This window comes from Magnolia sinica, unplaced genomic scaffold (assembly GCF_029962835.1).
Source record: "Magnolia sinica isolate HGM2019 unplaced genomic scaffold, MsV1 ctg351, whole genome shotgun sequence".
Classification (NCBI taxonomy): Eukaryota; Viridiplantae; Streptophyta; class Magnoliopsida; order Magnoliales; family Magnoliaceae; genus Magnolia; species Magnolia sinica.
Window position 1 is genome coordinate 194,669 of NW_026682816.1, and position 27,265 is coordinate 221,933.

General features: G+C 39.4%; 1 protein-coding gene across 3 annotated transcripts; it reads right to left on the reverse strand.

Moving 5' to 3' along the window:
- Positions 1-636: 636 nt before the first annotated feature.
- Positions 637-19,259, reverse strand: LOC131236292 (uncharacterized). 3 transcript variants are annotated; one of them, XR_009166661.1, is made up of 3 exons: positions 18,738-19,259; positions 5,880-6,007; positions 5,048-5,461 (listed from the first exon to the last, which is right to left on the reverse strand). XR_009166661.1 is itself a non-coding variant. In XM_058233410.1 (2 exons), the coding sequence occupies exons 1-2, from the start codon at positions 19,117-19,119 to the stop codon at positions 4,786-4,788; spliced, it is 420 nt and encodes a 139-aa protein (XP_058089393.1). In that variant the 5' UTR covers positions 19,120-19,259; the 3' UTR covers positions 3,998-4,785. The 3 variants fall into 3 exon arrangements, 1 of the variants encoding a protein (XP_058089393.1); XR_009166662.1 differs by lacking the exons at positions 5,048-5,461; positions 5,880-6,007; positions 18,738-19,259 and adding exons at positions 637-2,206; positions 4,211-5,044; XM_058233410.1 differs by lacking the exons at positions 5,048-5,461; positions 5,880-6,007 and adding an exon at positions 3,998-4,823.
- Between the last annotated feature and the right edge of the window lie 8,006 nt (positions 19,260-27,265).

Consider the following 27,265-nt stretch of genomic DNA (forward strand, 5'->3'; position numbering starts at 1 on the left):
ACGCTCACTTGTGAACCAGTTCGTGCGTACTACATACGAACTTTTTTGAAAACTCATCATATCTGATGAGTCTCGAAAATCTGAACGGTCCACATGAAGCAGAACCTCATGAAACCCCTTGGTACAAATTTTTACTTTGAACCAAAACTTCGGTGGGCCATGAAAAATGCAAACAGTTTCTTCCCTTGATTTGAATTTCTCTTTGCTATGGCCCACTAGAATCTTAGATCAGGGTGAAAATTCACCCCCTAAGGTTTCATGGGATTCCGCATCTTATGGACCGTTCGGATTCGACACCCATGACACGTGTGCAAAGGTGCGCACGTGCGTAGGTGAGCATGCCTCTCTCTCTCTCTCTCTCTCTCTCTCTCTCTCTCTCTCTATATATATATATATATATATATATATATATAAAGTTGATTCTGACCGGATCATATATATATATATATATAGTTGATTCTGACCGGATCGAGGTCCAGTCAGGTCAAATTATTGGCTAACTCACTTTTGCCCAAAAACACTACTCGAGCATGGCCTAACTCAACATGCTCCTAAAACGATCCATAAGTGTACGATTCATTAGGGATTCTATTTTACTAAGGAGTACAAATTCTTTTTAAATGAAGTCTCCTCTATTATCAATTTTTAAATACTTAATCTTCTTCTTTTTATGAATTCCAACTAATGCTTTAAATTTGATGACATAAATAAAGGTATTACTCTTATTTTTAGCATGAAAACTTGTACATTCCTAAAGAAATCACCATTAAAAAAATACTTTGAACCTCCTATGAATTCAACAAGAGTCTCCTAAGTGTAAAAATGAATAAGATATAAAACATCCTTACTTATAGCAACAGGTGAGGAAAATGAGCTATTAGAGCTAGCTAGACATGTGATCCTTATAAAAATCTAAATTGATAAATTTTAAACTAGGTGAATAAATAATTGTAGTCTTTACTTGCTTAAACGGCCTAACTGTCAATGCAGGATTGTACCAGAGTTTGTCACAACATTGACAACAATAACATTATCAACCATAGTATCTCTAATCAACTTATATAATCCACCCCTTTTATAATCTTTAATCGACCATTTTCACTACCAAATTTATAATCATCTTCATTAAATTTTCCTAATGATAGAAGATTCTTCCATAGGTCTTATACTCGTCACAAACTCGATATTGTATGTGTGATATCATCAAACATAGTAATTGTGACATCTCCAATTGCCCATATAAATTATATCATCATCACACAACGGATATGTGTAAAAATAATCCATATGTAGTATCATATGAAATGAATTCCCTGAATATAAAAAAATAAAAAAATCTATTGATGGTTCTTATTCTCTTGTAAAATCACAAATGACAACACTTCTTTATTCTCGAATATATCACTTTTCTCAATTAGGTTTCCTAGAGAACCCTTTGAATCTTATAGTTAATAATGAGAATCATGTTTAAAAGTTTTTAGATTTACCTTTCTAAGTTTATAATTTTTATACAAGTTGTCATTTTTTTCCCACAATTTCAACACTTTCTTGTTTTGTGTCATTTTAACTTGAATCTCGTCTTATTACTCTTAGTAATATTTTCTTAGTAGATCTTTTTTTCTAACTATTATAGCATCACCAAAATACCCGTCAAGTGTTTTTCTATAGGATTCTTTACTAAGCAATGTAGACATAATTGACTCCATATTGAGATTTAAACTATTGTTTTGATTCATAATCAAACCATCGCACAAATCTGGCATTAAACAAAGTAGAAGTGTAACCTCTTCTTCATTATTAATTTTCACATGAATCGCCGTCAATCTTGCAATCAGGTTATTAAACTCATTCAAATGTTTTTGCAAAGAGGATCCTTCATCTTCAATTTATACGACTACCAACAGAGAAAAATCATGTTTGACATCGATTTTCCTTCTTTCATATTTTACAATTTGTCTCACAAACCTTTAGCAATTGTTTAATTAGGCACATAGAGTAAAATCAAATCATCTAGTACAAGAAGAAAATCCACCATAGCTCCCCTTCAAATATCTTCTCTTCTAGCTTTACAGGCTTCTTTTCTTTTCCTTCAATCACAATCACATGATTTCCTCACCAACGCAACCTTCATCTTTAATTTCCATAGCTTGCAATTTGATCTATCGAACTTTGGTACCTTGAATATGGTAGAATGTAATCTAGCCATCTGAAATACAATTGCAACACAAATGCAAATACTAATCAGATAATGTCTATGATTATGAAGAATCCCTTTTGTTAGGTGATCATAGCCATTCCATATCTAGCTTGGAATAAAATATGGCTATAGAAAATAGGGCAAATCAAGGATGGATAAGATCATATGATCCACGAAATTTTTGCATAGTAATCCATGAATTGTATCCTCAACTTAATAGACGCTTCAGATTAATTAATTGAACTGATATGCATTTATCATTTAATAATAAAAGTGATTGATTGGATGGTTACCCCATTATCCAAGGGCATCTTTGTAGTTTACCTAACTAAAATATTAAACAATAATAATGGGGAACTGATTAGGTGCAGCCCAACCTTACCCAAGATGATGCGGTCCTTACCGTGGGGCCCACCTTGTTGAATGTATTCTACATCTATGATGTCCATCCATTTAGCCAGTTCATTTTAGGACTCGTGCCCTACAATGAAGCAGATCCAATTCTCAGGTGGACCATACTATAGGAAACAATGGTGATTAACCATTAACGGACCACCTACGTTTTGGATCAAGCTGACATATTTTACCCAGGTTTGTGACCTTATCAACAGGTTGGATGGTAAATAAACATTAGGAAAACATTACAGTGGGTCCTAGGAAGTTTTGGATCTTCGTCATTTTTGGGATCATGCCCTAAAATGAACAGCATGGATATAGAATACATACATCAAGCTGGGCCCCATGACAAGGACCGCATCTAATCTGCTCCCATAACAGTCATGGTTGAGATGGATAAAATCAGTTAACCTGGAAAGAAAGTGTTTGAAGCATACCACATCTAGATCAATGCCCATCACATCAACAGTCATAAAATGGATGCAATAGAATATGATGGATCTAAGGGCTGGACAATGGACATCTTTTTAGCCAATCATTTGACATATCTGACCCAAGAAAATCAGATTCCAACGTTGGGATTTTATACCATTTAACAATTTGATTATTCTATTAACCCACTTCTAGGCGGACCAGAAACGGATATTGCAATACTCAACCCATTTCCAACCCATTTACAGCCCTACATGTGGTAGATATCCCAGCTTCATATCAGTCAGTTCAGTTCGGGTTGAAATTATCTACTGCGTTTTCAATTTTTTGGCTGGGCCCCTCCACGCTGGGGTCCATCATATAATCAGTTTGGATCACTTAAAGATGGCCCCAAATCCAAAGGCTAAGGCTGCAATAACAGCTACTTTCGTAACCAAACCTGATGAAAAAACTGATCTACCATACTACTGTGGTGTTAATTGTATGAATTTTGTTATAATAAGCCCACATACACCTTCATGGTGCCAAACCTAGCATTCTCATGGGATATCTGATCTGTTCATCTAGTCAACCCCACCAACTAGATCACCTGGCCCAAAATAAAATAAAAATAAATAAATAAATAAAAATCAGGCCAGCCTAATCAGCCATCAGCCAACATATATTAAAGCACTTTATATAACATGTTCCCAGATGGCCCACACTAAACTTGCTGTTGTGCCCTTCCATATTAAAGAGGTTTGCTTGAATAGACCCCAACATATTGCAATATGATACATCGGGACTTCTAACCATTGAATATGGGTCGTCTTCGATTGATCCAAACCGTTTATCCAATTAATCTTGTATTGTCTAGTGGACAGCCAACAAATACAGTTACCATAACCTTTGTATAATCAAAATGTCAAAACATTCAATCTGAAAGAATTTTCAAGCATCACCAATCCAAGATAATCCCAATCAGATAAATCGTTTGGGTCATTGAAGCGAAAAAATTCCAATAGCAAAAGTCCAACATATCATATTACAATACATCGGGATGCACTCCAACAAACCTCATGAGATAAATGGTTTATATCACCTAACGATGTCACATGCACAGACTCGTACTATGTCATTTACCAAAAGAAAGGAAAGGCTTTTTTTTTCCCCATCTTTCCTCTATCATATGATAATTACACGTACCTCCCTTCTGGTTGTCAATCTTGCAGATACCTTCCACTACTACTCATACAGTCGGGTCCTACCCGATGCCAAGATGGGAATCGAACAGTCACAGTCAAACTTACAAAGGAGAAAAAAAATTTAGAAGAGGTTTGCTCAGCCCACACATGCATATAAAAGGTACCTAATGAACATACCACCATATCTGCTATCATTGCAGAGAGGAAGGAGATCCAAGCTGTCCATCCATCACATGGGTCCCACCATTTATATCCTTCCACTTTGGTGTAAACCGTAGCTCATTTGCTGATCTGAACAACCTGAATTCTTGTGTCGAAGCATCAAAATAGCATGACCCGCCTGATGTATGGCTAGGTTCTCGTCCTCATGTGCCATAGCAGTGGCAGGTAGATGAGATGCCTTATAAACACGTGCTAGCAAAGCAGAAAGGAAAAGGGAAGAAGTCTGCATCTGGTGAGTACTCCAGGTTGCTTCATGCCCAATCTCTACTCCCACAAAATCCCATCTATCCTTTCCTCAGTCTATAATGCAAGTCAGTTTCAGTGTCCAAAATGAATTCAAATTATTGGCCGCCATTAAGAACACCAAACAGTACCTCTTAAACAGTCTCCTCCTGCAAAATAGGCAGAACAATTGATGGTTGTAAAAAATAAAAATAAATAAATAACTAATAAAACCTGGTTTGCATGAGATGCAGTCTATTCATTAAGTCTCCTCCTGCAAAATAGGCAGAACAATTGATGGTTGTAAAAAATAAAAATAAATAATAACTAATAAAACCTGGTTTGCATAAGATGCAGTCTATTCATTTAAAATAATAATAATAATAATAAATAAAATAAAATAAAATCTGTCCTAGTGATTGTCAATTTCATAATAACTGTTATAAATATCCTGTTTTGCTTCCCAATTTGATTTGCTCATCCCAAGCATTGTCCACACCACTAAAAAAAAAAAATGAGGGGATCAAAACAATTAAGACCACCTCAAGGGTATGGCACGTGCTACATGTATAGAGAGAGAGAGAGAGAGAGAGAGAGAGAGAGAGAGAGAAGGGTTTCGACAGTGGGCGACCCATGCCCAGTTTTGCTGTTGTGACCCACTCGAGCTTTAGATCTGCCTTGCTTTCAGGCCGACATCCTAACATGAGCTGGCACAAAAGATGAATGGTGTGGATGTTGCAGATTAATCATGCTGGCCCCACAAAGCCTTAGTGATATGGGCGCCCTCACGCTATGTCTCCTGTGTGGGCTACACACAACGAAGAAAAGAAGTGGTGAGGGCTACTCCCAAGGAGTTGAAAGGACAAAAAGCAGTGTGAGGTTAAAGGCTACACAAATGAAAAAGAAAAACCAAAGGATTTTCCCTTCCCATGACTAAATACGGGGGAAAATGTCCAATAAGTTCCTTGGGTTCGGGTTAGATATAGTATGTATGACAATCTCATCAACCAGATCAGGTTTTAACATCAGTTTCCTTCCATTTTGAAAAATCTTGGATTCACAATTGGAATTTGAAAGGATGGACACATTGGGACATTTCTTTTTGGTAGATTTTCCATAAGGAACCATGTTGCAATTTGAAGACCGCGACAACTGCTTTGTTGGAACAAACAGAACTTCTACAGCAATCAAACAAAAAGGACGATTTGATTTGTTAAACTACTTACCAAGTGGTCCGGGATGATGAATTGAGAGCACTCTAGATCAACACAGAGATTCTCTGTCTTAGTGCTGGTAGCTGGTCACACCATCCATCATAATCTCACCAAGCTTTACAACTTCGTAGAACTGGCTGCTTCAAATTGCACTACTAAACATTAGTAATAGAACTTAAAAAGCTGTTTTTGGATGCCTAAAAGAATTGAATTGTGAACAATCAGTATAGACAAATGCCTCAGTGCAGTTGAATTGGGACACTTGTACCATGCAAACCATTGATCTGGACTGTTCACTAGGTCCAACACACATTTTATGGCAGTCATTCAAGCAAAACATATTACAAACATTGACCATTCAATCAATGCTCTTTAATATGGATGATCAGGATCATTTACACAAAAAATAGGTCTAATCAACAATGCGATCCATTTATTTGTTAAAGACCATCACGATTGCTTATGATTCTAAAGAATCACTTTTCTTAGGCAACTATAGCTATCCCATCCATGGCTTGGAAAAAGGATTTGCTATAGAAAGTAAGGCCAAACCAGGGATGGATTGGATCATCGGATTACTGAGATCTTTGCATGGTAGCCTTAGAAATGTGTTCCAGATAGAAAGTTCAGATCAATGGATTAGTGAGATATTTACAAGGAAGCCTTAGAAATGTGTTCTGGATAGAAAGTTCAGATCAATCGATTCAACGGTTAATAGCATTTTTTGTTGGAGAGAAGAGAAAAGGAAGGTATTTGTTATTAAAGGTCACATAATTCAAGAGGGCTAGCAGGATTTTTCTTACTGCAACTCTTTTTCTGGCAGAGCAAGAAAACAGTTGCAGTTGACCACCATCTTTTTTAAGTTATGGCTTCTCATCTGCCACACACAGACTGATAAAAAATTCACTATAAACTTGGCGGACATGCACAACAATCTGGACTGTTCAAACGTGGGTCCCACTGTGGATGGACAATAGCCAAGACTCACACTAATCAAACGATCTTAACCATCTGGTTTTGCCCATCAAATTTAGAAAATGCTGACCACCTTATTTGTAACCCTCCATTTGAGAGCCACCAATCGGATATTGATTAGCATGATATGCTCCATCCACAATGACCCCACGACTTTGGACAGTCTGGATTGAAGTGATGTATGTTGCATGTACTCTGGATCAGAAGCCACAGAAGGTGAATTAACACCGGATTCTTCTCCTTTCAGGCAGAAGAGTTCCTAATTCATTCTAGTCCAGACAATTTGAACCCAATGATTGTGATGTAAGGGGAAGTCGTTGGTTTCGTGCATGTAAGGGGAGAATGACGGAGGTGGTCCACTGATGCGGGGAGGAAGGAGGGCAGTGGAAGTCGTTGGTTTCATGCATGTAAGGGGAGAATGACGGAGGTGGTCCACTGATGTGGGGAGGTGTGCAGGCCATCAAATCATGAATAGGCAGGAATGAAATCATCATCATCATCTATCTAAGCCTTTCCTCACTAATTGGGGTCAGCTAAGCAGATCTTCTTCTGCCATTCCACTCTATGAAGGACCATTTCCTCGGTTGATAGGTTATCGAGTCTTTTCGTACTACATCCATCCATGTCCTTTTGGGCCTTCCCCTTGCCCTCTTAGCCTTCAACTTGAACCACTCACTCTATCTAAAAGGTGAAGTTCTTGGACTGTGTTTTACATGGTGAAACAATCTAAGCCTTCTTTCCCTCATCTTATTACCTATTGGTGCTACTCCTATGTTCCCTCTAATGATTAATTTCTAATTCTATCCTTCCTTGTCTTGCCACCCAGCCATCTCAACATCCTCTTTTCAGCTACATTCATTCTATAAACATGTTGCTTCTTAACTGCCCAAAATTTTCTTCCATAAAGTATGGTTGTTCTTATAGCCATCCTTGATTGAGGGGAATGGCAGAACATGATTCTTGCAACTGACCCCAATTAGTTGACAAGGCTTAGATGATGATGATGACGATGATGATGACGATGATGATGAATGTATGCGGTGATCTCATAGAACTCCAGAGAAGCATCTCCACTTCATCCATCCAACTCTGACTCTATGAGCAACATCCCTCTCAATCTCCCCACAGCCATGTATTATCAACCCACGATATTGAAATGGTTATTCTAGATACTTTTTTGGTCAGCAATCTTAATTAATTCCTTGTTTCTACTCATATATTGTTACTATAATTGTATTCCATATACTCTGCTTTAGTCTAATTTTAAAACATTTAGATTCTGAATCATCCCTCCATAGTACTAGTTTTGCGTTTACCCCCCTCCCTTGTCTCATCAATCAAAACTATACCATCTGCAAACAACATACAATAGGGGACCTCTTCCGATAAATGCCTCATTAACTCTTCCATTAAGTAATGCAAAAAGATTCGGGCTCAATGCTAATCCCTGGTGTAAGCCTACAATAATTTGCAACTCGAAAGGCAGGACCACAGGAATCAAATCCATCAAACAAATGAACTGAGTTATTTGGAAAATGGCTATGGATGGGATTGCTGAAGAAAGCTAAAGGAAGTATTTGGAGAGAGAGAGAGATAGAGAGAGAGAGAGAGAGAGCTCCAACACGCACACGCAAAATGAACAATGGGGGTTTCTCTTCTCCTTAGTATTTATGAAGTGCTTTTTGCTTTTACCCTCCGTATAGGATAGAAACTAAACTAATCTTCTACATTGAATAGAATCTTAAATTAATTCTCCAATATGGACTACACCTGAACTCGTTTTTATAAGCTTAATGTGGATGGTGCATCTCACGGAAATTGTGGTACAACTGTTGGGGTGGAGTAATTCATGATTTCATGAGAAAGTTCATTAGGGCTCGTTTGGTAGCTTGTATTTGAAATGCATTGGAATCCAAATCACTAATACACTAGAATCAAAGTGATTTGGAAGCCTCATGTGTTTGGCAGCCTATGATTGAAATACTCTGGAATCTAAATATTCTGTTTGGCACCCTGGATTTGGAATGCATTGGAATGTTGTACTATATTCATGAGAACCTGAATTTAATGAAGTAGATCACCTTGAATACCTAAAAAGGTATACGTTTGCGACATTTTAGATATTCATTTTTAACAACCCCACTAAGATAAACAATCTGGCTTAAAATGACATAATTTTGAGACTCAGGTAGGCCATAAACGTGGGCCCATTAATTTTATAGTACAAGCAAAACATCCTGTGTTTAAGATGACAAAAGATATCCATTCCCCAATATACATTTCCAGTCAAAACCCATAGAGCATGCAAACTACATTAAAGAAAAGTACAAAGGATATGAAACAAATAATTATTGCAATCATTCATTCCAATTTTCCGAAAACAGCCCAATAACAGAAAGAGCCAGCAGATTTGTATGATTTTGGTACTATGACCCACTAAAAGTGTGTTGGACTTGATATGCAGGTCGGATCAAGGTTTTGGAATACGACCCTCCATATACCTTACAAGTTGTAGATCACACCACCAGCATCATTGAACCAAAGTTGCTTCTTTGTAATCATGAGCAATGCATGATTGGGCCTACTAAATAGATGCTGGGAAAGGATGCCATAATTTTCTTTCTCCACTCAACCTTGATTGCCCATTTTTCATGCTATTGATGGGATGGTTAGAACCAACTGATTGGCTTGATTTTTTAAACCAAGATTTACCCCCATCTGTATGCATGAATGGATACTTTGGATCTAGGATCAGTGTTTTAAATATCGACAGTATTAGGCGATATATCCCACGATATCTCTTGTATCCCACTTGCGCAATACGAAATGCACAAGTAGTGGGATATATCCCCCAAGTTTGATCTGGTGAGCATTTTTTATTTTCGATCCTTTTTTTTTTCTGTAAATAATGTTAAATCAGTGTCAAATTGTTACAAATCCATGACTTTTCATGTTTTGGATTGGAACCTTCGCTTTCGAGATTTGGAGGACATTGACTGAGTTGCGGAAAATTGAAAAAAGAAATCTAATTCTCGCAGATCAGTTGCAATCATTGTGTCCAAACATAAAATCAAACATGTATGTAACCTGATTTAGTGTTCTTCTTTTGCTTTTGAATGTATTGCTTGTGTTTCCACACGTCGTCTTACATTTATAAATTATATTAATAGACTTTGAATATACTTACACCAATTCAGTTAGACAACACATAGATTAAGACCCCCATACAAAGAAAACCTATTATGTGCACTTTTTCTTCTTTTTTTTTGTAATGTTTTGATTTATAATTGTGTATTGAACTATTGATGTTTTTTTTAACAATCGTTAAAGTTTCATTAAAAAAGTTGACCAATTTCCAAATGTTTCCCCATGTTTCCAACAACAACAATAATGTGCGATACAACCGATATATCCCATGCGATAACCGATACGTATCTATATCCCAACGGTGCGAAACATAACGCGATACTAATATTTCAAACACTGTCTAGGATTGGCCATGGTGAGTGATGCCATCATATCCACGCTTTGGATTAGTGAAGCCAAGGCCCCACTTGTTAAAACTTTAGGTTCATATAATACAATATTACACAAGAAATCATTTACTCACTGTTTGTGTTCAATACAACTCATGATGCAAATTAAATTGCAGAGGATCATAAACCATCACCAAAAGTTAAATACCCCATCATATCGCAACATGCTTCATCTCCTTTTGGCCTGCGGCCCATTAAATAGTGGATACACCAATTGCTTCATCTCCTTGTTGGGCTCCACATGGATCCCTGTCAGTGATCGGAATTATCCATTGATCTAGGGAAGCTCATTTTTGGTGGCCTGTTTTAGCCAGGAGCAAAGAATTAGGATTGAACCGGGAAAGTCCCAACAACCCAATATATAGACAAGGCTCAAGCATGGAACTTTTGGCCCATGACCATTGTGTGCCGTGATGGCCGTTACATAACCCTAACGGTGGCAACTGTAACAATTACGGGGTCATAGTGGCCGTTACGGAAAAAATCACCCTGATGGTCTGTTATGGGGCCAATACAGGTTTTTTCGGTTTTTATTTATTTATTATTTTTAAGACCGTAGCAGCGGTCACAACCCATATCACAACAGTAACAGTCGTTAACATAATGGAATACCTTGCCCGTGGCCTAGTAAAAAGAGGCATAAGCTAATTGCTTCGTCTCCTTGTTGGGCACCACATGGGTCCCAATCGGAGATCTGAATCATCAATTGATCTGGAACTCCAATTTGGGTGGCCCACATTAGTCAAGAGCTAAAAATTAGGATTAGGCTGGGAAAGGTCCATCAACCAAGGTGTTCCATAACAGTAATGATGGTCATAACTGCCACCACCATTACTGCTACGATACAGGCCATAACAGCCATTATGACCCCTTTTTCTTTTAAAATTGTTTTCTGGACCATTAGTCTATTACAGCTCTTCTTCTTCTTTTTTGTAACGGATGTTATAGCCATTTCAGCCCCGTAATGCATCACGGTTATGACCGTTACCATTACATAACGGCCATTACGTAACCGATTTTGAATACCATGCCATTAACCCAATACACAGACAAGGCTCAGGGTTGGACCTATCAGCCCATGCCCCATTAAAACAAGAGGCATAGGCCCACTGTTTCATCTCCTTCATCCCATCCCTGCCATTGCCAAAAAGAATATATATAACAAAATACCTAGAAATCGATCACTAGTCGTCAAGAGAGGGATGAGAGAGGCAGCAATATCCAAGAAACATAGCTGAGAGAGAGATGCAAATCCATTTTATGGATGGACTCCCAATGGTTGGAGGAACAACTGTTGGAGAGCAATTCTCTGAAATTGCAGCTCCAAGTTATGCATCCAATTTTGTTGGTTTCGAAGAATTCAGATTACATCCGAATCTAATTACTTCCGAATGCAAGGTGCCAAACACCCCCTTTTCCCCCCAAATATACCCGATTCCTCTCAAAAACAGGGAGCCAAATGACCTGTTAGAGAACTTTCCCACTTTTATGATGTCGGGGCAAATATGATTGCAGAAGTATGAGTGTTGGCTGATTGTCTCTGATAGCATGAATTGAAGATCTCCTTCATAGTTGTTGAAAGCAATTCTCAAATGCTTGTTGACATGGTTAATGATAACGCCCTCAAAGTTTTTTAAGGCATGGCATTAATGGAAGGAACTTTTTCTTTTGAGGAATGTGCAGAATTATAAATTATTGCATTTCTATAGAAAGGTGAATTTAGGGGTGGATACTCTCGCGAATTGGGGTTGTGTGACTTGTGTCTCCAACAAAACTTTCATTCAGAGGAATTCTCTTCCATCCAGGGTGAATATGTTTGTTTATTGATGTCTCAAATCTTTAATCATATGTTAACTTGGGTTTGATCCTTATATCCCAGTGGTATCGTCCACCTTGAGAGAGAGAGAGAGAGAGAGAGAGAGAGAGCCGGTGGGGGGGGGGGGGGGGTAAGCCTCAACTCTCTATTCATATTAGAGTGACTTTCTTGGGGATCAAGGCTTGCAGCAGTCCTGAGCAGATTCCAATTCTTTCTTCTTCTTCTTCTTTCCTATCTCTCCCTTTTTTTTCTTTTTTTTTTTGAGCAGATTCCAACTCCCTTACTTGGGATCTAAGAAGCTCTCCATTCAGATTAGATTGACCCTTTGGGAGGCTAAGACAGTCACCCCCCTAGAGACTGGTGCAATGCATCATTAATAGTGTTTCTAAGGACCAAGGCCAGTAAGATAGTAAGATGATTCCAATTATTTTACTGGACCCCAAGAAACTCTTCATTCATATTCGAGTAAACTTCTTGGAGACCAGGCCAGTCACCCCGTAGAGAATGGTTCAATGCATCATTCACTAAGGCTTCATCTTAGCATCAGACTTGAGATCTTTGTAAAACAATGTTCAGAATAGAAAAAAAATATATTTTTTTAGGAAATCATTTTAAAATTAGGGATGGGTAGTGTTGTGATTCTAGGAAAGTGATAGGTCATAGGTGTGAGGACAGACCCCTCCTCTGGAAATACCCTTGGCTCTGTAGGATGGTCTATGAAAAAGATTGTTGGTTTCATAATGGTATTCAGTTTTGGGGATCAAGTGGTCTGGTTGCCAAAGCCTCAAAGGAATTTGTGTGGAAGAAGAGATCGGAGAATTTGTTACACTAATTGAACAACTTCATGGCTTAAAGCCCTCTTTAGGAGATGGGGATCAGGGGATCTAGAAAAGTGAGAAATTGGGATATTTCATTGGTAAATCGCTTTACTCATTCATTGTTGGCAAGGGAGAAATGAGGAAAAGAGCCCCCATGCTCCACCTATGGTGATCCCGCTCAGGTGGCTTGTCGAAAAGGATAAGGTGCTGATATAGGATCATCTTAGAAGAAGACACATGATCATTCCGATGGACATCCTGTACCTAATGAGGAGTCGATGAACTAATTTATTCATTGTGATTTTCATGGGTTGTGTGGCGGAGGTTCTCATCTCCTTTATGGTCAAATAGGTGATGCCTTGGTGGATAGGAGATCTAATCCGGGTCTAGCATGGGGCTTGCATGGGATCTAAAAGAAAGTTGTTTTCGAAACTTGATTAGCCATCAAGAATCTAGACAAGATAGTTCAAACACAATAACAGAATGTTCCATATCCTTCCGAATAACAAACAATAGAACATTTCATAACAAAGCAATCTCGTCTCCTTTATGGTCAGATAGGTGATGCCTTGGTGGATAGGAGATCTAGTCCGGGTCTAACATGGGGCTTGTATGGGATCTAAAAGAAAGTTGTTTTTGAAACTTGATTAGCCATCAAGAATCTAGACAAGATAGTTCAAACAGAATCATAGAATGTTCCATATCCTTCCGAATAACAAACAATAGAACATTTCATAACAAAGCAATCTCGTCAATTGACATATTCCTGTAACACCCCGAACTTGTCAATACTCGAGTATTGAAATTTGAAAGTCCTCGGGGTGTTACCATGAAAATCTAGTATATATGTATGTTCCCACATACATAACCAACACTATACACCATCACCCAATAATTCACAATTCCCCTTGTTAACCATCTGATCTCGAGCTATGACAACTCATAGCGTACCCATAAAGTTTGATATCAATCCGCCTTAATTGACCCTTGATTTCTCAACGTAATTTTATATCGCTAATGATTGTTCAACCCGCGATCTAAATCAGCCCATTGAGACATATGATATCAAACCTAATCACATCAAAGAATATCGTGGACTGCTCGATTGTGATTTTAAGACCATTAATTTCAAATTTAGCATGATCTAAACCACCCGATTAACAATGACCTGATTTGGAAGCATCTTTCAACTGATCTAAACTACACGTTTGAGGTGGGCCACTAGGGATCATGATCTGAGGTCAACCCAGCCCAACCTTAATCTTGTGTGTGTGTGGATCAAAGCTACCAACGCACGTACGTGCATGAGATCAGAGCAGTAATTTACACCGAGCATTCGTAACAAAGTCTTTCTCCATTTTTCTTTCCAAACCAATTGAGATCCTTACGAACCATCCTTGATTGATCTAAATCGTCCAAGTGAAGGAACCGAACCGTCCATATCACACGCAGTAATCGGATGTTACAACCCAACTCACTATCGAAAGGAAGTTGCGCCTGAACAAACTCTTCGAACCGTTTTTCATCTCTTTCAATTGAATCCAGCTGCGAAATAGGAGAGGATTTCCTCCACCTAATCTGAACCATCCATTGATCTAGATCATCCATCCGAGGGGATCACAACCGTCCATCCAGCCATGCGTATGTGCATCCCATCGTCATTACCACGTGCGAAAACCTTGCTAAAACGGAAAGTTTGTTTCCAAAACGGTTAAGGAATCGGCTCTGAATCCAAGTGATCTTAGAAGATCTACACAGTCCCTTCGAGTTAATCTCAACAGTCTACAACACCGTCAAACGAATCAACACAAGAACAAATGTTGTCATGTTCTCGTGAAACCAATCGGTGTCTGTATAAATAGAAATTTTAGAAACTATGAAGTGGGAACGATCTAGACCATTCAAACATATTCCGGTGAATTTTCAAAATCCTAGTAGCAATGCGGGAGATGGCTTGCTCGTTGTCTTCTCCGTTATTTGCGAAATGAGCGTGTGAAGACTCGAATCCTTGTAACCACGAACCCACTAGAGAAACCTCCATAGAGATTCAATCTTAAGTTTTTAAAAACATCTTATGACCTATCCGGACCATTTACAAGCAATGGATCAAAGAAAGAAGCCCTGGAACGAAATATGCCATTAAAAAGGTGCTTTCTTTGTCAAGATAACTCACGGCAGTAAATCTCTATTTGGCCATCAATCCCAAATCCGAAATGTCCACCAGATGGACCACTCAATCAACATTCAAACCTTGTAAATCAATCCCAGAACCGCACCATCTATGTAAGACATATCCTCAATCAAAACGGTCTAAGAACCAGTTCCACATGCTGTTTTGCGTGTGACTCAAATAGTGTTGATTCCACGCTATGTCCTTACACAAAGAACCTCCTGGAGCTAGAAACATTCTATAAAAGCCCCTCTCTAAGAGGAAAACAAACCATGTAAATCTAAGTGAGATCAAATGAGAGAGAGAAAGAGACCATCATACATGCTTCCAACCAAGTCGACTCAATTAAAAAACGACCCAAGTTTGGGTTGTCAATCCATGTCCTCTCTGGTCGTGGAGAGAAGAAAGAAGAGAAGGAGAAAAGGAGGAGAAAGGAGGAAAGATAAGGAGAAAGAAAGATGAAGAAGAAAATTCAAGATTGTCGAGTAGACCCACTGAGTTAGACCCAAGTTTGGTTTGAGTCCAACCTAGCAAGGGCTGGAACCCTTGTTGAGAGTAGAGAGTCTATTGGAGAAGCCGTATCGAGATCAATGTCGTGTTGCGACAGAGTTGCAACAGAGTCGCAACCAAGTCAAGTTCGAGATGATCAAGGTGAGTCGTTTTTTATTTGTTATTGTTTATTTTAAGTCTTCATTATGATGTAGGAATCAAAATCCCCAAAACCAAAGCTAGATTTATGTCATAGATTAAAATCCTAAATCTACACAATCAAAACCCTAATTTTGATCCTAACCCAACAAAACGTGTATATATCAATCCGACCGTAGAAATTGTGTAATTTATATTAGAGCTTGATTCTAATGCGCGTACACGGGATTCTAGTAACGTTAGAAGGTGATCCGACTTGAGAGTTGAGAACATCCCTTGAAACTTTCCACTAGAATTCATAGAAAAGTTACAGTTCATTGAATTTATTACTCTTATCTATCATAACTAGTTCACATGTTTAGTATGCTTTTACACGTTATTATGAACCCTTACATAATTGAATTTTACTCATGCATGATTTAAAAATTACTTTAACTGAAATTACGCTTTATTGTCCATCCATGTGCATTATTTCCATACATGATAGAAAACTCAATATGATCAATGCGAAGGAGTGAATTAATAGTGTTTATAATTTGATCTATATACCGTGGGACGTGTGGTATGGTTACTCACGTTGAGGACCTAATTTGAGACACGATCCATGTGAAGGACGTGTATGGAAAAACTATTCACAGAAAGACTGTGTGTTGTTTTGTTGATAACACACTAATTGGACTATGCCTTGTAACTTAGATGACCTGTATGATTTATGAACTTAATACCATGATATCTTATGATTTTATAGCCACTTCGTAAAACGTTTGATGCCCTAAGTGGTATGGGTAATGAGCCCTTATTTTGTCCATTTGTGACATGTTTTGGTGCCCTAAGTGGTACGGGTGACGAACCCTTTGTTTTATGTCCATGAACAGACTTGTGTTTACGATAATTATTTTATTTGACCATAGAATGGTGATTAAAAGGGCCACTAAGTGTAAAGGGTTTTTATAATTGATTGCTTTATCAACCGGACAAATAAAGGATTGACGAATCAATCATCCATGGCACTTTTTGGATTCTTCGGATGACTCTGATGTATATCACTTATAATTTTGGATCATTATGTAGATGTCCACTTTTAAAACTCACAGGATGACGCCGATACTCAAGTCATTGTGCGTCGTTCGCTTGCATCATGGGTTTTAATCACAAGTTTTGGTTGGATGTGCATCCCCAGGCTGATGTGCATTCATGCATTCATACATCAATCAAAATTTGCATGTTGAGTGAATATTGTATCTTCTTTGTCTCATATTTATAAATTATATTAGATTGTGATGATGAATGTGTAATCTTAGGGGGGAGTTTTCACTGAGATGGTCACTCACCCTATCGATCGATATTTAAAAACATCAACGGATAATGCAGAACTAGAAGAGTGTTATGATATGCCTAAAGAACTAAATGAGGATCCAGTGGATGAGATGCCTTACATAAGTGCAACAGAACTCTTAGAGCTCAACCAATAGATAGATTTATTCTTATACTTTAATAGAACTATTGGTACATAAACAAATTATTTAATTTTGTAATAAGTCCCCAGTTGAGTGGACAAGTTTAAATGGTTTTTAAGATGATTGGAACTATACTTACAAAGTTCAGATTATTTTACTTTTGTGTGATGTATATTGTATATTATAAGAATTTGGAAAGTGGATTTAAAAATAAAAAATAAAATAATGTGTTATAAAGAAGCATTCGTTCATTATTTATTTTACACCTTCGAATTTGGGATCTAAGTACCTATACTCGGGTGTTGGGTTTTTGGGCATTACAATTCCTTAAAAGCCAAGAAGGTGCTCAGATGTGTCATTTCTTTAGGATTGATGATTCCATATTAACTTGCCTTGTTTTAATGTTTTTTCTGCTGTCATTTTCACTTTTCTCTTAAGAACATAAATTTTAATGATAATTCCAAAAGTAAAAGTTGAGGGAGACAGTTAAATGATAACAAACTCAGTGTAGATATCAATTCCCTAAGGGGTCATTTGGATGCTTGTAAAATCCTTTAGTTGTTAAGGGCTTACAAATAAAGACATTACAGGGTTTATTTGGATGCTCGTAATCGCTTATAAACCTTCTACTGGCTGTAAACACTTCATAGGTTATAGGGGTTTTTAGAATTCTGGCATTATACTGTGTTTTAGTTTACAAGACTTGCAGCCAGTAGTCTTTTTGCTTGCGGCTACCAGCTACCTGTAAACAATTTATATCTTAAAGCCAAACAAGACAGACTATAAACACTTTATACCTTAAAAGAATTTCAAGTGTAAAGCATTTACGAATTAAAATTTTAGAAAAAGAAATGCATCTTCACCTACTATAACAAAAACAAGGGAAAAAACACCAAAATGCATAAAACTACAAGTGGTGATGGGTCGAGTTTGGGTTGAGCCAGGTCTGAGTGAGCTCAAGCCCAACCCATTTACTAAATGGGCTAAGAATCTTGGCCCAAACCCGACCAATGACCCATTACCCAAAAGGCCCATCTCAACCCATTTAAAATTCAGGAAGCCTGAGCATAACCAAACCCAACCCAATCCATTAAATTGTAATATAGGCTCGACCTAAGCGGGCCTAGCCCAAATTAGACTGGGCATTTGTAACACCTGTTGTTTGGATGGTAGCAGTGAGGAACTGTCACAACATTGAAGGGGTCCAGGATTCAAAATCTACAATGAAATCTTTAATCCTCTTTAACCTGGCTCAGAATTGAGTCAGGCCAGCTGACCTATGGACCAACCCGTCCATTGCCACCCCTACATAAAAGAGAAATGTTGAGAGGCAAGCATCAAGCCAAATCAATGCACACCCTTCCTAGTTTTGTGAAAGGAAAATCCTACAATTTTAGTGCCCTGTCTGCATCTTCAGAATTGAAACTTAATGCTAGATATCCCATTTTACCTTGATACACTGTCAATATTTCAGGAACGCTCTCCTGATTCTTGATAATGAATCTTTCCAAGAAGGCCTTGTTGCTAATCATCAATGCTCTACTGACACGGGAATCCTTCTCAATAAGATCTTTAGACATTAGGATTTGAAGGACTGAACATCTCGGGATGATCCTCTTCTCCAAGCTAAGCATTAGAATACCTGGGCATCTAGAAAGATCTGATGGCTTCCAATTCATTTCTTTCATGAAGAAATTCATCACTCTCTTGATCTTCTTCTCCGACGTTGTCATGCAAATAGGTTGCACTTTGAATGCCGAGGGGAACTCATCCTGGGACCACCCCAAGCTCCGATAAACAGCCACCTTCTGTTCCCACTTCAATCTGCTCATCGTTGACACCACCTGAATGGCTAGGATGAAATCCCGTTTGACGGATTGAAACCCATTTCCTTAACCATGGCGGCCATCTCATTCAACCTTTCAGCAGTTTGCATCAGCACTCTGGGTTGATTCATGATCAATCTCACAATCCTGGATTCGGGCATGCCTTGGTCCCGCAGCATCATGATGTTGGGTTCCATTACTTTTTGGAGATCATATCGGAAAATGTGGGTTGAATGCTGGATGCAACAGACACGCTTTTGATGCTGCGGACGCAAGCTTTAATGAAATCAATGGATGGAATGATTTGGTTTTGTAGGCTACGATTCCAGAGGTTGTAGTCCCAAGAGAAGATCTTAGCAAGGGTTCGGCCTGGAATGCCCAAACCATGGAACTAATGGAACTTGGGCATGAGGGTTTTGTTGGGATTGGCTAAGAGGAGCCGTGGGCACTTGGCAATGAGATTTGTGATTTGGGTTTTGGTGAATCCATGATTCCTGAAGAATTGGAGGACAGAATCTGGATTTTGGGCTGATTTGAGTTCGATTTTTTGGGACGCAGAGAGGGCTGACTGGGGGGAGAGTTCACATGAGTTGATGAGGTATGAGAGTGTAAAAGAGGAGGATAGTGTTTGGATTTGAGTGAGATTGATGTTGGAGGTGTTGGATATTGATTTTAAGGATGGGTTTTGCTGGAGAAGAAAGAGAGAATAGTGTGTGGGATTTATAGGGTTGGTAGTGATTTGGAGGAGTTTTTTTTGGCGGAGGATGAGATGAAACATTAGATGAAATCAGAGATTTTAGAGAAGCAATGGGAAGGTACTTACAGATTTATGAAATGCCTTTGATGACAACGATCCATTCTTCTCTCTTCATTAACACTGAATAGCGAGAAGAACCCCCTGTTCAAATGGTTCCATGTCTAAAGGGGAAGTTTTTAATTAATAGTCCGCCAGGACACGGGAACTCAAATTCAATGGACTAAAACTGTGAAATCCCGTCAATAAACAGTCAGTGTGACAAAATCAGATTAGTTGAGAAGTATTAAGCTCTGGTTAGCGTTGCCACTTGTTAGACAATCAAACACAAGGCCACGCTTGTGTGTCAGTGGGTGCCGGCCTGACAGTAATATTTGATTTGATTTTGATTAACGCAAAACTCACTGATCAGCCACCCTCTTAGGTAGCTCTCTCAGCTACCTATTGCAACAAGGCGATTTGCATAAAAATACTGGTACTTACATGTGCGGAACCCTTCAAAAAAATCTCAACATCTCTTCAAAACTCTCTTAAAAATGTTTAGGGCCTGTTTGGGAGCGTGGATTTGTAACTCCCTGTATCCGGAACCCCCTTGATTAGAAACCCTCTGGACTTGCAATCCTCCCACTGTGTTTGGCACCCTCGAGTGTGAATCAACTTTAATCCAAAAGTACCTGTCCATAATATATTTACAAGATTTGAATTTAATTACTAATTCAACCTTAATATCTCTAATTAGTGAGATATGTAATTTTTGATACAATGGTTGTGATAAGCCCGTTGAAATCTATGCTTTGTCCGAAATGATGAACTTTCAAGTCTCGAATGGGCCACAAGCACACAATCATGTTTGAGTGACTAACCAACGATTTTTAATCATTGATTTACATGAACAATGTTTGGACGGTGCTGGACAATGTTTGGACGGTGCTGATTTACATGGACAATGTTTGGACGGTGCTGAGCATCATTAGTGGGCCATGTGCCCAATAGAATGATAGTGTATAGTGACACACATGTTACACCTGCAACTATTAAAATGATTTTAGTTGTAATCCAAGCTCTCACCTTGGATTGCAAACCCCCTCAAAGAAGGGATTGGAAACCTCCCGAATTTGCAACCCCCAATTACTTTATGCTGCCAAACAATCAGGGGATTGGAAACCCCCTCCAATCCATGGTGCCAAACGACCCCTTAAGCTTTATTAATTATACCATAATCCCACATTACACCCATATATAGCATAATATCCGGAATTGGAAATAAATTCACATAATTATGCGAAACTGCACGCGTTGTCAATTTAAGCATTGATCGATTGACATCGATCAAGCAACCCTCGATTGACCGACAACCAGATGTTCAATCACTCAAACATGCTCAAAATTGTCCAGAGAGTTTATAAGTATTATCCGAATATAGTCGATCACTCGAACCTCCCAGGTCGATCAACCAAACATGTCTAAAACTGTCTAAAGACCAATTTGTATAATCCATGGTTCACTTAATTGATCGAGCAGGTTGTTCAATCGCTCAAACTCCCTTGTTTCTGTACATATCGAAGATTATCCAGACAACAATCTTCACCATGGCTTTAATCATCATGAACCACAACTCCATGTTCCATCTCTAATTGCCTCCATCATATATTCACCATCGCCATTATTTTTCCTGCACACTCTATCTTCATCAAATCTTTACCAAACCCAGAGAAGTCGAACGGAACTTGAACTTCTTTGTGGGAACCACCTTTGTAAGCATATCTGTCATATTCATGCTCTTGTAGATCTTCTCAAGAGTAACTCCTCCTTCCTCAAGCACCTGTCAGATAAAATAATAATGAACATCAATATGTTTAGTGCTAGAATGGTAAACCGAATTCTTTGCTAAGTTGATCACACTTTTGTTGTCACGATTAACTAGCATGGGCTCCTATTGCCACGATTTATTCATCATTCCATGCAACCAAACACATTCCTTAAAAACTTTTGTCACTGCCATATACTCAACTTCAATTGTGTAAAGAGTAACCACAGACTGAAGCTTCGACATCTAACTAATTGCTCCACCCACTAACACAAATAAGTAACCAAAAGTCAACCTTCTATTGTCTACATTACCTGCATAATCGGCGTTCACATAACCTATCAATTTTCCTCTGATTTTTTTAAATGTCAAGACTTATTCCAATGTACCTCATAAAAAACGAATTACTCATTTCACAGACTCTCAATATTGCTTACCAAGGTTTGACATGTATCTGCTCACAACACCGACTACATGTGAAATATTCAGTCTCGTAGAGATCGTGACATACATCAAACTGTCAAGTATGCTTAAATTATGCATATGAGACATAAACTACTTTTCTTCATCTGTAATGGGACATTACTTTTAAGAAAGCGGAAGTGAGCAGCATGAGATATACTAAATGGTTTAGCCTTGTCCATCCCAAACTTCACCAATACAGTCTCGAGGTATTTAGGCCGATATAATTATAACCCGCTCTTCTCCCTATCTCCATGTATATCAATGTAAAGACTTCTCCTCGCAGCCCCTATATCAATAATTGAGTCTTCAATATATTGATCTCAAACATGCTATAGTTGACGATAAGTATGTCATCAACATATAACACCAGTACAATGAATTTACAATCATTCAGTATCTTAAAGTTGACATAGTGATCATATTTACTTCTAGTAAACCACTGATTCACCACGAAATTATTAAATTTCTTATACTACTGCCTAGGCGACTATTTTAGGCCGTACAACGACCTTATCAACCTGCAAACCTTATTCTACGACCTTTGTAACTTTTACCCCTCTGGTTACTTCATATAGTTATGTTCTTCTAATTCCCTATGTAAAAAAGCGGTCTTTTCATCTATTTGTTCCAGTTTTATATTGTATTGGGCAATTAATACTAACACAAATATGATAGACACTTGCTTGACCATATGTGCAGAAATCTCACTAAAGTCAATACCCTCCTTGTGATGATAAACATTTGCTATCAGTCTGGCTTTGTATTTATCATGTTTCTTCCAATAGATCCACTTAAAACCAATCGCTTTATGCTTAACGAGAAGCTCCACCAGCTCCAATGTCTCATTTTTGTACGAAGAGTCTATCTCATCCTATATCGCCATCATCCACTTCTTAGCATTTAGGTCATCCAATGCTTTATAGAAGATAGATGGATCTCCCTCGTCCGTAATGAGAGTGAATGTAATATTTGAGTCATCTCTTTATCTTACCAGTATTCTGTAATCTCTCGGTGGATTTTTCCTCATAGGTGGTTGCTCCACCTACTCCTATACCTCTTACCACCGCTCTGCTTTTTCCTATGTCTCATCTTTTTGTGACAACCCTAATTTTTTCTTTTTCTTTTTCAACGATGGGTATCACCCAATCCTATTGTTTCCTTTGGTGTGGCCCACTTTAGCTTTGGATCGGCCTAATTTTTTTGGCCCATGCCTTAACATGAATGGGCAAAACTATTGGATTGAGTGGATTTGCCATGTCATTGCTATGAGGTCTACTGTGTGTTTGAAAAAAAAGGTGAAGTGGCATGCGTCGACATGTCAATGCCCACAACAACCACTCCCTGATTTTATCTAGGGGTGGGCATCGAGCCGAGGCGAGTCAATGTGGGCCAAGCTCGTCTCAGCTTATACATGCAGTAATCGAGTTCGAGCTCGAGCTCAAGCTCGGCCTTGAGCTTAACATTGAAGCTTGGCTTGTTTGCCAAAGTTGTCGAGTCGAGTTCGAGTCGAGCTAGTGGTTCGAGTTGAGTCGAGTTCACCTCGAGTCAAGCTCGAGCTTGTTCATCAATAACAATATCCTGCAAATATGACCCTCCAATAAGAGGTTTGCTCACATACATCCTAATGTATTGCAATATGATATGTTGTGGACTTTAGTCTTTAGCCACTGGAATTTGGTTCTTTTAGATGGCCCAAACCGTTCATGTGATTAGGATTCTCTTGGATGAAGGATGCCCGAAAAAATATCTTAGATTGGATGTTTTAACCAACTGATTATGTAAAGGTAGGTTAACCGTCCATTTTTAAAGCAAAAGAGCCACATTCCAAATGGATGAAATAATCCAATTTTGACATATTTTATTTGTTGCGTATCTACCATTCAAGGAGAGACTAATTGTATAAACGGCTCAGATCATTGGAACGCAGCCCGTATATCAGATGGGTCTAAACTTTAAGCCCATACCATTAGGTGGGCCTAAAATTTCAGGACCAATGGTGGCCTAGCACAATAGACCCTTTTAGTTAGTCATAAGAGGAATTAGGTGTCCAGCTCATTAGTAATGCACGGTTTGTAGACTCCAATAATTGAACATTTTTAGGGCATGGGATCGGTGATCTAAGCCGTTGATCGATGTGATATACGACCCATGGGGGCTGCCTCTGAAGTCTTCAAGCTGGGAAGATCCTAACCTATTGATCAATGGGCCCATAGGATATTCAAGGAGGTGGTCCATACTCAAACAAACATAGTTAAATGATCAAATGGTTGAAATAATCCAATGCTAGAGATTTTTTTTATTATCCAAGTAGATTCTGTCACACCCCAAACTCGGAAAACGGGCTCACAAAATTTCCGATCGCCGAATCCGGTACCGACAGCCTCCGTAGTGCCCCATTCTCGGATTCCGGCACTCACATATCAGATTCCGATCCTGGGATCCTACAAGGAGGATTTTCAGTATGAATTTTTTTTGTAATGGAGCATAACTACAAGCATAACCAAGTCACAAAACAGCATCACCACATATCCACTAAAAAACTTTAAGTACAATGCAGAAAGGGAAATACAGGGTGATCAAAAAGCTTCAAAATAAACTGATGTGCACTCCTGCCTCAGCGCTGCTGCTGTCCAACCCTACCTGCACGCAACGGTCGTGCATAAGCTTACAAAAGCTTAGAGGGTGGTGTAAGTATGTGTGCAAGGCCAGCGCCAAGTGTACAGTATCAGAGTAATGCGGAAATATGCGATAAGTCCATGAATGCTATCAGCTGTACCAAAGCTATATGATGCAAGACATGAATGCTATCGGCCATACCAAGGCCATGCGATGCGAGGCCTATGTAGCCAAATGTCATATGCGAGATGTGAAGCAAGCATGTCAGTCCTCATCAAGTACACATATCAGTACAGTTCCTCTCTGGATATCACCGGGGTCTAATACACTCCACACAGACTGCCTCCTCCCTAGCTGCACAGTCGAACAAGTGGAATAGACCTCACTATCCGCCTAACCAGTAGTCTGCCAATACCTACCCGGCTCGTCGATAGCGGACTCATTTACGAGCTGGTCAAACTCAGCCTAGCTTATAGCCCCCTCACTCGGGCGGATAAGGCCACACCCTCTTCCAACCGACCACGACACAGTGGGAGACGCGGCCTACTGGTATTCGGCACTCGGGCGCTCATGTATCCACTCGGTCTAGACGTTGGAGCATCTCCTGGTACCAAAAAGGTTCTGGGACTTTCACCCAAGGACATCCTAAGTGCCCACAATGCTAGAGCCAATATTTCCGATATCCGATACGACCATCCACGATGTGCCTGTGGAGGCCACGGCCCTGATGTCGCTAGGGCATGCAGTGATCAAGTCACACATATGCGGAATGCATGAGTCACATCGTCAAATCATGCAGTAATCCTGTGCGTACCACGCACTCATGTGGGGGCACTCCGTCTCATAAGGAGTCCTGTAAATGTCACAGCCCAACGGCTTATGCTATGATCAAACATTCCTCATATCAAGCATACATATAATGCGTATGGGCATGTATCATGGAGCTATACTAAGCATGTTATAAAGTGATGAATTATCCCTACAATGCAGATGGGCCTAGAAGGCCTACACACCACAAGTACGGCCTATCAATGGGCCCTAGGGAGAGTCGTAATGCGGACATTTAACCAACATTATACTTGCAATGTGGACGTCAAACCAATATTGCTCCCAAGGCATAGCTTGCCACAAATCATGGAGAAATCACGCATTGCAATGGACCCTAAGGACAACCCGTTGGGCCTCGATCCATGGGCCTTAGGTACATCAAATGGGCCGTATCACATGGGCCTTACATTCATCAAATGAGCCACATTAATGGGCCTTACCAACGGGCCTTATGTACATTGCAATGGGCTATAACCCATGTGCCTTAGAATATATTAGAATGGGCCTAATCACATGGACTTTATGTATCTCAAATGGACCACACCAATTGGGCCCCATATGTAGATCAAATGGGCCTTATAACACGAGCCGTATAAATGCCAAGGTGGGCTTAAAAATGACCACAAATACATATATATATATATATATATATATATATAAAATCATGGCAAAGGATCAACCGATCCTCACCTCAAATAATAGTGGTAGGACCCACTTGAACCACATATCTGGCTCATTCTTTAGCTCATGCCTTAAAATGAGCTTGCAAAATGGATTGACGGTTGGGGGTGCAACACAAGTATCATGGTGGGGTCCACTGTCCAGACAGCGGACAGGGTAGATGAACACATAAATCATGGTGCACCCCACCATCTGCTGGGCGGTGGAAATGAAACCCGTGCATCACGTTGGGCTCCAACGTCCCCTGGACGGTGGGAGTGAACATACATAAATCACTGTGGGTCCCAAGTGGGGCCCACCATAACATTTATTTCCCATCCAGACGGTTGATAAGGTCGCATGGACCTGGATGAAGGGCAAGAACAAATCTCAGATTGATCCAAAACTTCTGTGGCCCAGAAGAAGTTTTCAAAGGCAGACGTTCAGTCCCATTGTTTCCTACGATGTGGGCCACCTGAGCTTTGGGTGAGGCTGAAATTTGGAGGACAGCTCTCTGCCCTAATGGCCCACCATATGAACGGCTTAGATGACATATAAACATCAAGGTGGGGCCCACGGCTGGAGCCGTGGGACCCTGCTGGCCGACCGTCAACGCAGCAACGTGCTGCTGCTGTGTCAGTGGCAGCAGACGCTGCCCCTTATTTTTATTTTTTTTTGGAAAAACCTGTATTTTTATGGTTTTTCACGTGTGGGGCCCGCTTTAAGATAATCCACTCTAACCATTAGATTTCATAGTTCATAACAAGTTTATCAAGCCCAATATTGGGCCTGTTTCAGTGTGTAGAAAAATTTAGGGAACTTTAAACGGTGGAGATCACTGTTTGCTAAGCAATGGCCCGCCAAGATCTCAGATTGACCTCATTTTTCGGCTCAACGCCTAAAATGAGATGGTTAATAAGATGGACGGCATGCATTGAATCCTTTCATCAAGGTGGGGCCTAAACAAGTGGGCCACCAAAAGGCTTGTTAACCAAGCTGATATTTGTGTTTTCACATGGACG